Consider the following 15,442-nt stretch of genomic DNA (forward strand, 5'->3'; position numbering starts at 1 on the left):
AGAGTGAACAGCTTGGATGAAAAACCTCATCTATCACGTATATGACGCAGGAGAGGAAAGGTGATAAAATCAGAAGATAGGTGATCTAGAAAGGAGAAAAGTCTAAGCATGCCTGAAGATGATAGTAAGATGTCAGATTCTGTGTAATAAGTAATAGCGAGATATTTGAAAAGATTATGAAGCACACTCCAGGAACATGTACATACCGGATTAGAGGGAGAGATGGGAGGTCAGGGAGCAGTTGCAATGCTGTTATAATGATGAAACCTTAAAACGGGGAGATGGCAATTGAGAATAAGGGAGCGGAATATGGGAAGGCTATTCCTGAGTCGGAATTAGTTACTCTTAGCACCTTGCTGGGTATAAGGGTAGGGCGGCGGGGGGTGGGGAGTGTCCCACTGAAGCCTTCAGAAGACATAGAAGGGTAATCAGAGTTGTAGGTGTGCAGGGAGGACTTGACCCCTGGATACCATGGGGGAGGGGCAGTGATTTGACAGAAATGGGGAACGCAGGTGGGGACAGGCTAACGGACAGAGATTGACAACCCAGCAACCACTGCTGAGTCAGAGCCATCCTGATACACCCAGCGCTGTGAGGACAGATGGCAGGGACAGCAAGCATGTCCACGTGACAGAGGTCTGGGGCACGGGATGGGGAAGAGGCAGAAATGGGATCGAGGCCCGGGGGTGTCCTGAGACCTTCTGAGTCTGCAGTGGTGTGTCCACAGGAAGTGCTGATGCAGTGTTTGCTGCGGACAGCGGCATACTGCAGGGGGTGGGGGCAGTCAGGACCGTCATTAGCGTCGCTGGGCGTGTGTGGCGTCGTTTGGACATGGCTATGATGAGAGCGTGACTACAGGTGGTTTGTAGAAATTGAAATTCGGGGGTTCAGTGGGAGAACGAGGTCGTGTCTATGAAGGAGGAGGGCCGAGACAGACGGGTGATTTTCTATCCAGCAGATACTCTGAGGCCGGGCTTTGATCTAGTCTAGTTTTAGTCCTAGCAAATCTGACTTCGAACTTTAATTCTAGTCAGGTTTACAGTCTGCTGTTCATACACATCAGTACGTCGGCACAGAGCATTTTTGCCAGTGTCCGCTGATTGTAATTGTGCCATTGGATGGGCCGACCTGGGTGTGCTACTCGCTTCCTTCCCCGTCGTCGCGGGGCTGTGTTTGCTGGTGACATAGGGGCGCGTGTGGCGTCTACCATCAACACAGTTATTTTAAACTGGGGAGAAAAGTGCTCTGTGATTGGCCATAACCAACTCTCTGTGCTTTTTAAAATGGAGATGGAGGCTGGTATTTATATTTGATGATTGGCACGACACGTCCCCTCTGAAGTGAATCAATTTTAAAAGAATGCTGCTTGTCACCGCGCTTATGTATGCCCTGTGTACAGTTCTGACCCGCTCGGTCTCGCGTTGCTTTGACTGTCACTCTATAGTTTTTCTGTCGCCGTGGTCCATTTATGCCCACATTTTGGTTTGTGGCCCCAGGAATGCGGAGCCCACATAGACGCGAACGTGCTGACAGGGGACCAGGGTGTCCAACTCCATCCGCCACACGTGGCTCTTTCCTCAGGTTCCATGACTGTGTGCGAACTTGGGTCTAAACAGATTTGAGGCTCTTGGGCGTACTCTGGGCCTGAGGACAGGTTAACCCTTACTTGGCCTTTTAACGCTTGCACGCTCTCGTCTCTGTCTGCTTTGCTCCCACCTAGAGCTGTGACCTGGATCAGCAGAGCATCGTTCACGTGGTGCTGAGACCCTGGAGGGAAGACCGAGAAGGGGAGGCCACTGGACAGGACGGCCCACAAAACGCCATGGTGGGCTCGGAGAGAGAGCCTGAGAGCTTGACGCGCGTGGACCTCAGCAGCTCCGTCCTCCCGTCCCACTCGGGGGGTCTGGCCGTGATCCTGAGCAGTGACGACGCCAGGACCCTGCCAGTTGGAAGGCCAGGTAATTGTGCAGACTCTGTCTCCACCAGGAGAGCGCTGTGTGCGGCAGGCCTCCGCAGGGAAGGGCCTCAGTGTGTAGGTACTCATTTCTCCGTAAGTTCTAGATGCCGAGAAGCAGGCATCATTAGAAGGACGGCACTGGACTATAAAAAATTTGAGGTCAATACATGTAGTAAGTGCCGTGGAACAGGGCTTTCAGGTTAAGAGTGAATTTGGGTGTCAGGCCAGGGTAATAGTGTTTTATTTAGTTAGTTATTTTGAGGAAGTAGGAGTGCTGGGGATGTGACACATTGAGCTGGGGTCCAAATAGGTCATTAAGGTGCATGTATGTCTCTCTCCACTTTTGGCTTTCTTTTCTATTTCTTATTTTCTTAAAACGCGTTTTGGTTTATTACGCTTCTGATGATATAAGGAAATTTGAAAAAGCAGAAAGAGAACTTTAGAGGGCATTTTAGTCATTTGCAGGTGCTAAGGCAATGCGTTGCAATGTCAGATAACACCCTCGGTGTGAAGGGTTCTTCCTTCTCTCCATGTTACAGTGCTTTTCAAAATTGCCTTTATTTGGCAAGGATGGCGATCCCTTTGTTACTTTAGTCTTTTATTTTCCAATCTAAATAGTCGAAGGTATAACAGGATTATTTTTTGACTGTGTGTAACAGAAAACACAAAATAACAGCAATGACTTTATAAGGCATGAATGTATGTCTCTCCTACATACAATAAGTGAGGATATAGGCCGTTCTGGGCTGTGATGGCTTTCACAGAGTCCAAGAATTTGGGAACCAGCAAGATGGAGGCCAAAAATATATGAAATATCCCTTGCTAATTTCACTAAGTAAAATTTAATAAAGTTAAAAAAAATCATAGACGAGATTACAAAAAGAAACAATTTCCGAGGACAAGTGGAAGTGTAGAAATAACACAGCTGTTTTTAAATAGAGGAATGGATAAACTCGGAGTTTAAGTGCATGACCTGATACTCTGGCAGTCTTGACGAGGCTGTGGAGGGGAGGAATTCTGACCTTTGCATACACTGAGCACTTAGGAAACTGGAAAAAAAAAATGTGAGAAATAGGGAAAAAAATGCAATATGTGGGAAAAAATGAGATCCATCTAAATAGTACCTATGTGATCCAGAATGGGAAGTTAATACAAATATTGGACTCAGATTTATGGTGCATCTGATGTTTCAAGCAGAGCGTACATAAAAGCATTCCTAGAGAACATTCAGAAAGCATGGGCTCCATGCCTCCAGAGGGAACCGTGCCCTAGTCAAGGGGCACACACCGTCAAACATTACAGTTCAAATAAAAGGATATTCTGTCATGAGTAGAAGTAAGCATATACCATAAACTGGAAGATTAGGTTCCCCTGAGACTCAAGAAAATAAAATTACAATTTGAAACAGAAGACAAAACGAATACATTTTATGTTAATTAAAGCATAAAAAAATTGAAACCTAAAACAGAAAACAAGTATAATAGAAGAAGAGCTATTAAATAGAACATAATTTTAGCTATTGGAATAAAAAAAAAAAGTGGATGGGTTATAACAGCAAGTTTGGCAATGTCAAAGAGAGAATTTGTGAACTGGAAGAGAGATATGGGGAAATTGCCCAAAATGTGGTATAGGTTAAAATGTAAAACAATGCTTTTAAGAGACTAGGAGTTTGGAAGAGATGGCCAAAAATATTTCTGATAGGAGTTTCATTATAGGAGAATACAGACTAGGAGAGAGACCATTTTCCAGGAGAATATGGAGAATTTTTCAGGATGGATAAGTCCTCTGATTCGAGAGTACATGGTCCCAAGCAAGATAAAACAAAACAAAAGAAAACAAAGCAAAACAACACACAATTGGTTTTAATCAGGATAAATAAAAATAAATTCACTTTATAAGGAAAGTAAAAGATCAAGGAAAATAAGAAGAATTTAAACTCAAATGAAGAAAAGAGATTACTTATAATGGAACAATAATTTGAATGGATCCTGGCAGGAATAATAGAAGAAAAACAGTATTGGAGTAATATCAAATGACTGAGGGATATACCTGTTAACTCAGAGTTCTAAATCCAACATTCCTAACAAAAATACTGCTCAAGAGTGAGAGGGAAATAAAGACACTTTCAGACAAACACTGAGTGTATTTGTACCCAGTCTGAAAGAACTGACCAAGTTCTCAGAACGGGGAGGAGTGGGTTTGAGCCCAGGGTGACAAAATGGGTTGTGAGAGATGATGCTTAGAAAACCCAAGGGTAAATGTGGATTGGTCTAAGTGAACTTTGGTATAAAAAATAATATCGATTAGTTTGATGGGTACAAAATAAGAGGGACCAAAGTAGTAGATAAAATGACATTTAGGAAAAGACAACGATTGGTTAACTTGGAAATATGTTCAAGGTGTCATTACTGATTAGAGAAATTCGTTTTATTTTTATTTATTTATTTATTTATTTATTTATTTTTTAAATATTTTATTTATTTATTTGACAGACAGAGATCACAAGTAAGCAGAGAGGCAGGCAGAGAGAGAGAGGAGGAGGAGGAAGCAGGCTCCCCGCAGAGCAGAGAGCCCGATGCGGGGCTCGATCCCAGGACCCTGGGATCATGACCTGAGCCGAAGGCAGAGGCTTTAACCCACTGAGCCACCCAGGCGCCCCTATTTATTTATTTTTTTTAGAGAAATTCGTTTTAGATACAAAGTTGTATCACTGTAGCCTCCTTGATGAGCCAATATTTAAAAGTCTGACAATTCCAAGCATTGGTAAGGATCTAGGGTGGAAAGTGCTTTCATACATGATGGTGGGAATATCATTTGATTCAGTCACCAAAGAGAGCTTCATAATAATTAATTCACAGCTTCATAATCATCAATGAAATGCCAGATATTCACATTCTGGAACTCAGAGTGCATGAGAAAACCTCTGAATGGATGACCGAGAAGAATCATTGAAATTTGTGAAAAGATAGAAATGACATAGCTGTCTTTAAATAGTAGAATGGACAAGTAATCAGTTTTATTCTTATAATGGGTTATAAATTGCAAAGGAATGTTCAGTAAGATACAGTTTATGCAAAATTTCAAAACATAAAGTTCAAAACAATTATATATATTCTTTATGGTAGGATAACCATGTAACATCTTTTGCCTAAACAGGATATATTTGAGAGTTAAAATTTACATTAAATATAACTAAATTATATATTTATAAACCATCAAAATAATTACTTATGAATCAACAAATTGGATTTATTATTTTTTTGTAATGACAAACTAGTTCAAGAGGATTTAAATTTTTTTCAAAAGTTAAAAAATTCATGTGTTTAGAGCAAAAGCAAGCCTTTATGTTTATCATCTGAACATTAATAATATTAGCAGAATAATTATCCTTTGTATTTATTCATACATTTTATTCAGTTTCTTGATGTATCTGACTCTGCCATTTTTGTCAGTGGTATTTACCTGAAGACTAAAGACAAATTGTACTGTTTTATTTTATTATAAATTGCCATTAGTCATCTTCAGTTTTATTTTATGATGAATAATTTTGGAATTATTGTCACCTTCAGTTGATTGTCTCTCTAAACTATAATACTTTTAATTAAGTAATGTTCTTTCACTCTAGGAATTGAGAGAGGTACTAGTAGGCTCTCAGAAAATCCTGATGTTTAATATTCATTTAGTATTTTTAATGGAAACATATAATTCTTTCAATCCAAACAAGGGTTTACATAAACTCGTATAAATGACACCACCACCATAGCTGGTGCCTTCAGATTTCTATACGCCCCATGGGGAGACTTTGGTTCTCACATGATCTCAGTGTTACATCTGACCTCTCTCTGATCATCGCTTCTCATTAATGCACTGACTGTTCCCTGTGTGTATTTTGCAGGGCTGGGCACTGGCCATGGTACCACTTGCTGATGTACCAGGTGGCTGGCAGGGGTGGCATCCTTATGTGCTTCTGCCATCCCCTACCCCCCAGGCGAGGATTGAGCTCTCCTGGGACCCTTCTTGCTGTGTGAGAGAATGCACTAATTATGTAGAATCTGGAAAGGATAGGGAAAGGAGAAATGAATTACCCTAGGTCAACTTGAAGACTTAACTCAGTCTTCCCTTCATCTTCAGACCTGGGAAGAATCATCTCCTTTTTAATCATCTCCTTATATCTTCTACTACTTTTAATTATATATTTCAGTTCCTCTGCATATACTTCTTCTCATCGAGGACAGGATAGCTGTCCAGTTTATTATAGTTTCCCCCCACAAATCTCCCAGAAGAGTGATGATAAATGTTTACTAAATTACTTAAAATTGTTAATCTGGTAGGCCGTTCATCATAATTTCTGCATATTGAACTTTTAGAACCAGTGTTTTATTTAAAATTATTTGACTTCACCTCTTCAAATATCTTGGCAATTTCAGTGTTTGAATGAATGCAGTAGCTTGTTTGGGATTATTTGAAATGACTGTGGGCAGTGCGCCTGTATGATTATTTTTCTTTACTAGAAATGGCAGTTTAGAGTTTCTAGAACAGTGATTCACTCCAGTGTGCAGAAAAACCATCTGTGGATGCTCATTCCATGCTTATTAATTCAGTGGGCTAGGGGTAGAGGCCTAGAAATCCTGGTGCTGACTGCCCTCTGAGAAACCATGCCCTACAGCAGGGATTTGCCAACCTTACAACTGCAGGTCCTGCCTATATGATCCTCAACTGGGTGGGAGGAAGGAGGCAGGTCAGGGCAAGAGAGGTGGACAAACCAAGTCAACCCATGGCAGCCAGAGCGGTCTCATATTAGCAATTTTCCATATGACCCATCTACAACACGTTTCATTTTGGGAGAAGAATATCCCTGGTTACAAAATGTTTGAAAAGCTGTGCCTTAAAGAAAGAAATTGAAAAAAAGTTAAACCTTGTTTCTTTATGTTTCTAGAGTATTCAGATTTGACAAGGAGGAATTTAGGTGCTGAACTCAGGAGGCTCTAAACAGCTAGTAGCTAGGCGGTAGCCACACAAATAGCTGAAAAAATGAGAACTTCTGAAACCTGGGAAGGTGTTCCTTGGGATATTTATAGATGGCAAAAGATAACTGATTAATGTGATGGACAGTTCCATGATCTACATTAATAACCAATTCAATTTGATTTTTGCTTAGAGTCTAGGACATGTTATATATCCTTATATTATATATAAGGATATATATCCTTATATATAATATATATATATATTATATATCCTTATATATATGTTATATATCCTTATATATTTATAAGGGGAAGTCAAAGAACTCAAATGGGTCATTTAAGTGACCCTTAGAGCAGTGATTCTCAAACTGTAAAGTGCATCAGAGTTCTGTGAGGGTTGGGCCCAGCCCAGTCAGCTTGGGGCAAAGACTGAGTTTCTGCATTTCTTTGCACTCCCAGGTCATGCTAAAAGTGTGGTTCCAGAAGACATGCTTTTAATAGCACAGTCCTAAATAATAAGAAATTATATTATTTAAAGTATTGTGAATGTATAAAATACATTATTTTAAAAACATTTGAATAAGAACATTGAGTAAGCTACTCCTGAGCTCCAGGGAACCCAGGCATGAACTAAGTTATCATGTTATGTTGTTGTTTCCTTAATGAGGTGTCATTCATCACCTCCTGACAATCAGATTATATGAAGTTACTGGGCCTAGAAAAAAAAAAAAAGGAGTATTCTCTAATATTTGTCATACAGTTAATTAACTATGTAAACAAAAAGCCAGTGAATCCCCACTCGGTGCCAGGCATAATCCTAGATGCTGGGATAGAGCAGAAAATAAAACCAGAAAAAATGTCTACCAGAATGGACCTTATTCTCCTTGGAGAGCAGCTAATAAGCAAAGAAACAGATAACTAGTGATCGTGTGTCCTCTGTTGAAAAACTAAGCAGAATAAAGGGAATAGAGAGTGTTGGAAGGGGCGCTCTTTTGTGTAAGGTGCTAAGAAAGTCTTTCTGATAAAGTGACATTTCAGGAGAGCATCCATTGAGGGATTTCAGGCAGAGAGAAATCCAGGTATGAATCCAAGGCAGGATATGCTTCGAATGCAAAGAGGCCAGCATGGCTGGGCAGGGATGAGGTGTGAAACAGTAGGAAGAAGGGAAATCATAAGGGGGTCAAGATGGGAGCACTGGGTGATATACGCAACTGATGAATCTTTGAACATTGCATCTGAAACAGTGATGTACTATATATTGGTTAATTGAATATAAGTAAATTAAAAAAAAAAAAGATGGTAATTTGCATAGGGTGTTGTAGACCTCAAGTGTTACCCTGGTGAGAAGGGAGCCACTGGAAGAGTTTTGAGCAAGGCAGTAGAGTGACCCAACTTAGGGAACTGGCTAAGTCAGCTGCTTTTGAATCGGCTCCTTGTGAATCATAGATACTCTAATGCCTGTAACATCAAGAACTAGCGGTACTAATAATGGTCAACATCTATGAGTGCTTGCTGTGAACCTGGCATGGCACTCAGCACTGCTTCCATAAATGTCTTGTTTAGTTCTTTAGAAGCCGTATCAGGTGGACAATTATCCTCATTAGAGATAGGAAATAACATCAGACTATTTGAGGAACTGATCCAGACAAGGCAAGATTTTACCAAGGATTGTTTTTTAAATTTTTTTATTGAGGGAATTTAAAATCTTTATTGAACTTTATTTTTTTTTACATTTTATTTTATCTTATTTCATTTTGTTTTCTAAATTATGCTATGATAGTCACCATACAGGACATCATTAGGTTTTGATGTAGTGTCCCATGATTCATTGTTTGCGTATAACACCCAGTGCTCCATGCAATATGTGCCCTCCTTACTACCCATCACCCGGCTCACTCATCCCCCCATGCCCCTCAAAAATGTATGTCTACACAATGAACCACATACAGATGCTACAGCAGCTTTATTTATACTTGCTAAACCGTGGAAGCAACTATGATCCTTCCATAGGTGAACAGAAAAATTGTGGTCCATCTGGACAATGAACTACTGTTCACTGCTAAAAAGAAATGAGCTATCCAGCCATGAGAAGACATGGGGAAATTTAAGTGCATAATCCTGAGTGAAGGAAGGCCTTCTGAGAAGCCTACATACTATATGATTCGAATTATATGACATTCTGGAAAAAAAGGAAACTGGGGGTACAGTGGAAGATCAGCGGTTGCCAGAGATTGGGGAGATGGAAAGATGGGTGGTCAGAACACAGGGTTTTGGGGGGACAGAGAAGCTATTCTGTTAATGCTGTCATGGTGGCTGCGTGTCCTTACACGTTTACCAAACCTGCAGAAGATGCACCACCAACAGTGAACCCCAATATGAACTTCAGACTCAGAGTGATAACGCTATGTCAGTGTAGGGTCACTATTACATCAAATGCACTCCTCTGTGTGGAGCGTTGGTAACAGAGCAAGCTATGTGTGTGTTGGGGAAGGGGGGTTCTATGGGAACGTTGTACTTTTTGCTCAGTTTGCTGTCAACCTAAAAGTACTCTAAGAAATAAAAGAAATAAAATGTATTAAAAATTAAATGAAATTGATGTTAAGGCTTGAGCCTTGGATACACCCTGTAGATAGACCATGACTATTAGAGAATGTGTTCTTATCAGCATTTTTTTTTTTTTTTTGCCAGTGGTTCAATATAGGACAAGATGAAAATTATTTACGGGATTGGAAATTAGTTAACACCTGCCAAATACAAATCAGTCATGGAGGCCTACTAATGAAATAAAGTGATAAACTTCAGACTTAATTCTCTTTTTATCCCAAATCAAATCTCAAGTACTTGAAAATGTGTATCAGACATGCTAATGACTTGGAACCAGAGGGTGTGAATTTCTTGGTGTAGTGGACAGCTTTAGGAGCGCCCCTTGTGTAAACCCTCCCTGAAACAACAAAATTTTGGCAGTCACACGAGAGCAACTTAAAGTTGCTATCACAGGAAATTATTACAAATACAGCGATTTTGCCAAGAACTTATTTTTTTCCCTCCGGCCTAGACATTTTTGCAATAATACACTCTTTCAGTATCATAAGTGAAAATGATATTTTGTCAGCGTGACATATCTCGGGGTGGGTTTCCGAGGGGTTCCTTCCCAAGAAGTCTGACCGCTATTTGGGAAGCAGGACGAGTCGCTCCTTCCTGTTGACGGTGCTCTCCATATACCGCGGTGCGATCGCGTGGCCCGTTTTGCCTTCACTGTCCCGCTGCAGGCGCGCTTCTCAAGTGCAGGGGAGTCTCACATACTCTGCACTTGCGTGGCCTGGAACATGGCTGGCGGCGGACGTACTGTCCTACGGCCGGGAAGTCTTCCTCAACATACAAAATGTAGCCCTTACAACTCTTCACCTCGTTTCTCACACATGGTGGGTGAAATGGTGAGTAATTGCACGGGGACAGCGGGGCACAGTGTGCCGTGGGATGTGCAGAGCACAGGCGACAGTTCTAACCCCAAGGAAGCCACAAGTTGGTAAAGGGACGGTTAGCGGTAACTAAGCCGTCCACACAGCGCAGTATAAGCCATCCGATGAGTAGTTCCTGCAGTTCTCATCAGTCTACCTTCTGAGTACTTTGTTACTGTTATCGCTGTGGTAAAACACAGACAGTGGGAGCCATCTTAGTTATTTCTAGGTGCACAGTTCAGTAGAGTTAAGGATAGTCACATTGTTGCACAACTGAACTTTTCCATATTGCCAAACCGAAACTCCACATGTCCTTAAAACCACTCTCCGTTCCCTCCTCCCCCCAACCCCTGGAGTGAGCATTCTACTTTTTATTTCTTATGAATTTGATGACTCCAGAAAGCTAATCTGAGTGAAACCATACTGTAGTTATCTTTTTGTGACTGGCTGATTTCACAGCATAATGTCTTCAGGGCCCATCCATTGTGTAGCATGGGCCGGAACGTCAGAGAATTTCTTATGGATGATACACTGGCAACAAGTAATACAGAGGCTACGGAGACCCAGGCCCTCAAGTAGCTCACAGTTTAGAAGATGTACAGATGCAGTTGTGATGGAATGAGTTGTGAAAATACGGCAAAGCAAAGCAGTATAGGCTTCAGAGGATGAAGAGGCTAAGCTAGGCATCCTCGGTGGCCTTTGAGAGACACGAAGGACTTGTCTGTGCTTGGCAGGGGCTGGGGATTTGGAGGAGGTGGTGAGGCACTGGTCACACTCAGAAGTGCCTGAATTTGAAGGGATGATCAGGCTGGATTCTATGACAGGTTTGGAGGTCTGATGACCTTAGACATTGAGGGAGATGGGTCCTGTGGTCAAGCTCCAGACACCAAAAAATATTCAGGGGCCAAAATGGCCATGGTAACTTTTTGTCACGTCTCTCCTGTTTTCTGGTGTTTCAGAAACTATGCCCACATCTTGCATTTTCTTCCTTAAATACTTGGCAAAGAAGAAGAGTGATGTAGGCAGGTAGAGCTGGAAGGAGAGCCAGTGTGTCCTTCTCTGTGCGACAGAGAACACAGGGAGGAAAGCCCAGAATCCGTGTGAGTGAGCAGAGCACTTCCCTCCATCCATGGCTTGCTGGCCGCGTGGACAGCGGGCTCCCTGCTGGAAATGGGAGGACAAACCGAGGCTAAACTTTCCGCCCCGTGCTTTTGGTCCAGCCTCTTCTGGCACACAGGACTCTGTGAGAAGTGTTTTGTGGTTTGTGATCATCTGTCGTCATATATATAAGCAGTTAAAAATGAACTGTGGGGGTAGTGGTGGGAAATGACAGTGGGACTTGCCGGGGGCCTCGGATGTTCTCCCTCTTCTGAAGTCACCTCTGCAGAGTGGTAATATTGGGATTAAAAGGGGAAGGGAGAAGCCGCACTTGGACCGCATGAGGCTGACGGGACTCCGTGCTCTGAGGGCTCTACTATGGGCATCTGTCTCTGGGGCGCCCACTGCCCGCAAAGTAAAGCATCTCCATTTTTCACTCCATTTTTCACTCGTTGAGCTCTGAGGTCTTTCAGAGGACGCTGGACATGTGCCAAGATGGGAAGATTTGCACTTGACAGGAGAGTGGGAGCTGAGGCAGGATATTTATAGCTGGTGAGGTCCGTCTTGGGACTCGCTGGAGTGTTCTAATTAATGCAGACTGTGCCAAAAATGCTGGCAGGCTGCTGGATTCCATTTTCTTGATTTGTTAGAAGGAAGATAAAGAGAAAAATTACGAATTAAGTGGTAGAAATTGGCTGCCTATAATAAACTCTTTTAAAACTTTCTAAATTTGTTCTGAATAAATAAAGACTAATGGAAATTTTGTGAATGTTTTAATGAAAGTGTTATTTTATGTGAACTGTAGCTTCCAAGGAATTTACACATAATTCAAGAATCTTTGTTCCACCTATGTAATGAAAATAGGAATTAGCAAAATGCCCATTTTATAAAACAAATTGAAACCCTCACGGTAAGTTAAAAAAAAAGCCCCCAAAAAACAAAACAAACAAACAAAAAAAAAACAAATAAAAAAAACACCACCCCAAACCCTGCCAGGACTTTGTTTTTAAAATTATTTTTCTAGATAATTCCGTAGAGTCAAGCCCAAACTCCTGCCCCTTCTAAATCTATTGCTCTTAAGTAATTATTCAAATGATGCACCTCAAGAGCTCTGTAATATCTAAGAATTTCTTCCTCAATCCCCAGAAATGGAATTATATTGACTCCCTTTGGTGTTAGAGGTGTGTTAAAAACCCTCTGATTCTTTGAAAGTTGAGGCTCTGTCTTCTCTGTGTATGATAGTTCAACTAACTAGAATATTCCCTCAATGGAATTGTAATTAGAAGGGAATCAAATGTCCAGTTGTTTGTCTAGTGGATTAAATAAAAAATCCCTTGAGCCAGGCAACATGTTTTTGTATATTCCAAGTGTTTACCACAGTGCTTATTATACGGTAGGCACTTAATAAATGTTTGCCAATGCTTGCTGGAGAGTGCTGTAGAAAGAGGTGACAAGGAATTTGTTCTGGTCCTAGGGCGTGTCCTACCCCAGCGTGTGACGTGTCTGTGACACAGATGCTGAATGTAGTGGCGATGAGCATGGGCTCTGGCGATGACCGAGCCACATCCCAGCTCTGCTTCTTAGCGCTTCTGTGACCTTCGCCAGTTTACTTTCTGCTGCTCTAAGGGTGGTCTGTCGAGCACCCGTGTCATCGTCGCTCAGGACTTTGTCAGAAAAGCAGAGTCTTTGGCTCCAGCCCACACCTACTGAATCAGAAACTCTGTTTTTTTAAAAAAGGTCCTCAAGCAAACATTGCACAGTCAGGTATGAGAAGCGCTGATGTCCTTAAGGCGCCTCAGTTTCCGCATCTATGATGCATGAATGATGACATCACCGACGCCATGTCGTTCGTTCCCTCTAGTTTGTGACCAGCGCTTTGAGCAGGGCTTGGCGTAAACTAAACGTTAACGACTGTTGGCTGTTTTTGTTGTCCCGTCTCTTTCCAGCTCACGCGATCAAATGCAATCAGCCCAAGTTTATAGATTCAGAGACACCTGACTGAAACCAGAAAAACACAGCCCTGCCCCCATGTCATGTATCAGAGACTCCTGCTCGCAAGGTGGCCTTCGTTCTTAGTGTGGCTTTGGAGTTGGGGTTTTATTTCACTGCAGTTGATTAATTAATTAACTAACATTTTGTTTTAAGTGTTGACCACTTTCAGCATGTATGTAGCACAAGTTAGCATAGCGGGTGTATTAGGATGATGAAGAACGACATTGGCAACAAAACCTCTTATGGCTATTTTCCTAAAATTCTACATTGTCATCACTTTCCAGCTATGAATTGTGTAGACCTTTTTTTCTCGTATTCTATTAGGTAATGTACTACTTTTAGAATATTCCATCAGAAAATAGGATTAATCTTTTAGTTTCCATCATCTCTGTTTAGTCATTGGGAACCACTTGGACAGCAAGGAAGTTTAAATAAGGCAAAAAAGAAAAAAAAAAAAGGAGGTTGTTTCTTTTTTTTTCTTTCTTTTTCTTTTCTTCTTTATTTTTTCCCCTGTTGGAACTTGCTCAGAGGACCCTTTAGGTCCATACGGCGTTTTGGAGGAGCAGACTAGCTGGGGACTGATCACACAAGTGACCACAGAGGACCTCAGCGGGGCGCTGCCAACATGTGACAGATGAGAGTACTTCAAGAACAGGTTACTGTTGAGCTTAGTGATGGAGGCAGAGCTTCTCTTTCAATGACCAAGAGGAGGGCACACTCAGATTCAGAACTGATCCCCTGGGCATGTGTTTTCAGACCAGAGTCATTACACAGAACATGCTGGAAACTGGGTGCTGCCAATGTTTACGTGTAACTAATGATGGAACTTTATATGGGTCTAAAAGGACCTACACTTACATAACTTCAGGAAAAAGATGTGTGCACATCTTCATGATGTCCTACGTTTCAAAGAGAAGATACTTCACTAACCTGCTGACATTTTAATCAAGAGTGATGGCTTAGGTAAGTATGATTTGCCAACCCTCACAGATTGCGGCTGCTTGTGTGCAATTCCTTTAGTGACACAAAGTATGTAAAGACACAGCTTTAGTGAGTGATACTTCTGCCTGAGTAATTATTTGTAAAAGCTGCATGTTGTATGGGTTTCTGATGCCAGTGTAATCGCTTTGGTGATGAAGAGCCAGCCAGAACTCTTTGACTTCTAGCTGAAGGCTATGAAGTCACCTCTCTTTAAAAAATTGTTGAGTCATTTGATAATATTCTTTTACTACATTTACTCTTTCATGATGACATCACTGAAATTCTCATGGTGTTTCAAATATTTGAAAAATAAATACAATTTTGGGGAAATACAGAGCAAGAAGAGTAGGAACTATAATTTTTCCATAGGTGATGAGGCAGCATGCTTCAAATTGACCATATAGGATTGTCTTTCATGAAAATGAGAAAGATTATGTCTATTACTAAGTATTTTATAGGTTAATTAATACTACTGGCATAGCTACCATATTTCATATGTGTCAACTTATTCTAGTAAAAGAGAACAACAGCTTTTTGTCCTTTGCTTAATCCATTCTCTGTGTGTCAGTAAGAAGTTTTATATCTCAGTAAAATATAGCACATCTTCAGTGATAGGACATACCAATAATTTAGGGCTACTGTATGATCATGCATTTGTATCATTTCCTCCTTATTATAGAGAAACAGATCAGAGCCTTATGTTATCTTTCATTAGTGAACAATCTAGAATTTTTCCGACCTGTTATTTTTTTCCAGTTTCTCTTTAAATTATTATTTCCATAGGTATCTTTTCCTTTTGGACTTCATGGCAAATAATTTTTCTTATTCATATGAAGAAAAACAAGTTTTCCCTTTTAACTTAGTTAATTGGAGAGCTTTCCTGTATACAGTAGGACTGTGAGCACCAGGGTGGCTCACATAGGTTGTACAAGCCCTGCTGGGAAGTGAACTTCATGAGACCGGATTTCGTCTTGCGCTGGGCTGTCTGC

The 15,442-nt window shown here is 41.2% G+C and overlaps 1 protein-coding gene across 4 annotated transcripts in view; it reads left to right on the top strand.

Annotated features, from left to right (window-relative positions):
• PRKN (parkin RBR E3 ubiquitin protein ligase) overlaps window positions 1-15,442 on the top strand; it is a 1,287,019-nt gene that overhangs the window by 433,486 nt on the left and 838,091 nt on the right. For all 4 annotated transcript variants that reach the window (XM_080807235.1, XM_080807237.1, XM_080807236.1 and 1 more), the window contains exon 3: window positions 1,721-1,958. In XM_080807235.1, the coding sequence (XP_080663361.1) occupies window positions 1,721-1,958 (238 nt within the window). The remainder of the gene's footprint in view (window positions 1-1,720; window positions 1,959-15,442) is intronic.

Source organism: Martes martes (genome assembly GCF_963455335.1).
Source record: "Martes martes genome assembly, chromosome: 6".
NCBI classification, from domain to species: domain Eukaryota; kingdom Metazoa; phylum Chordata; class Mammalia; order Carnivora; family Mustelidae; genus Martes; species Martes martes.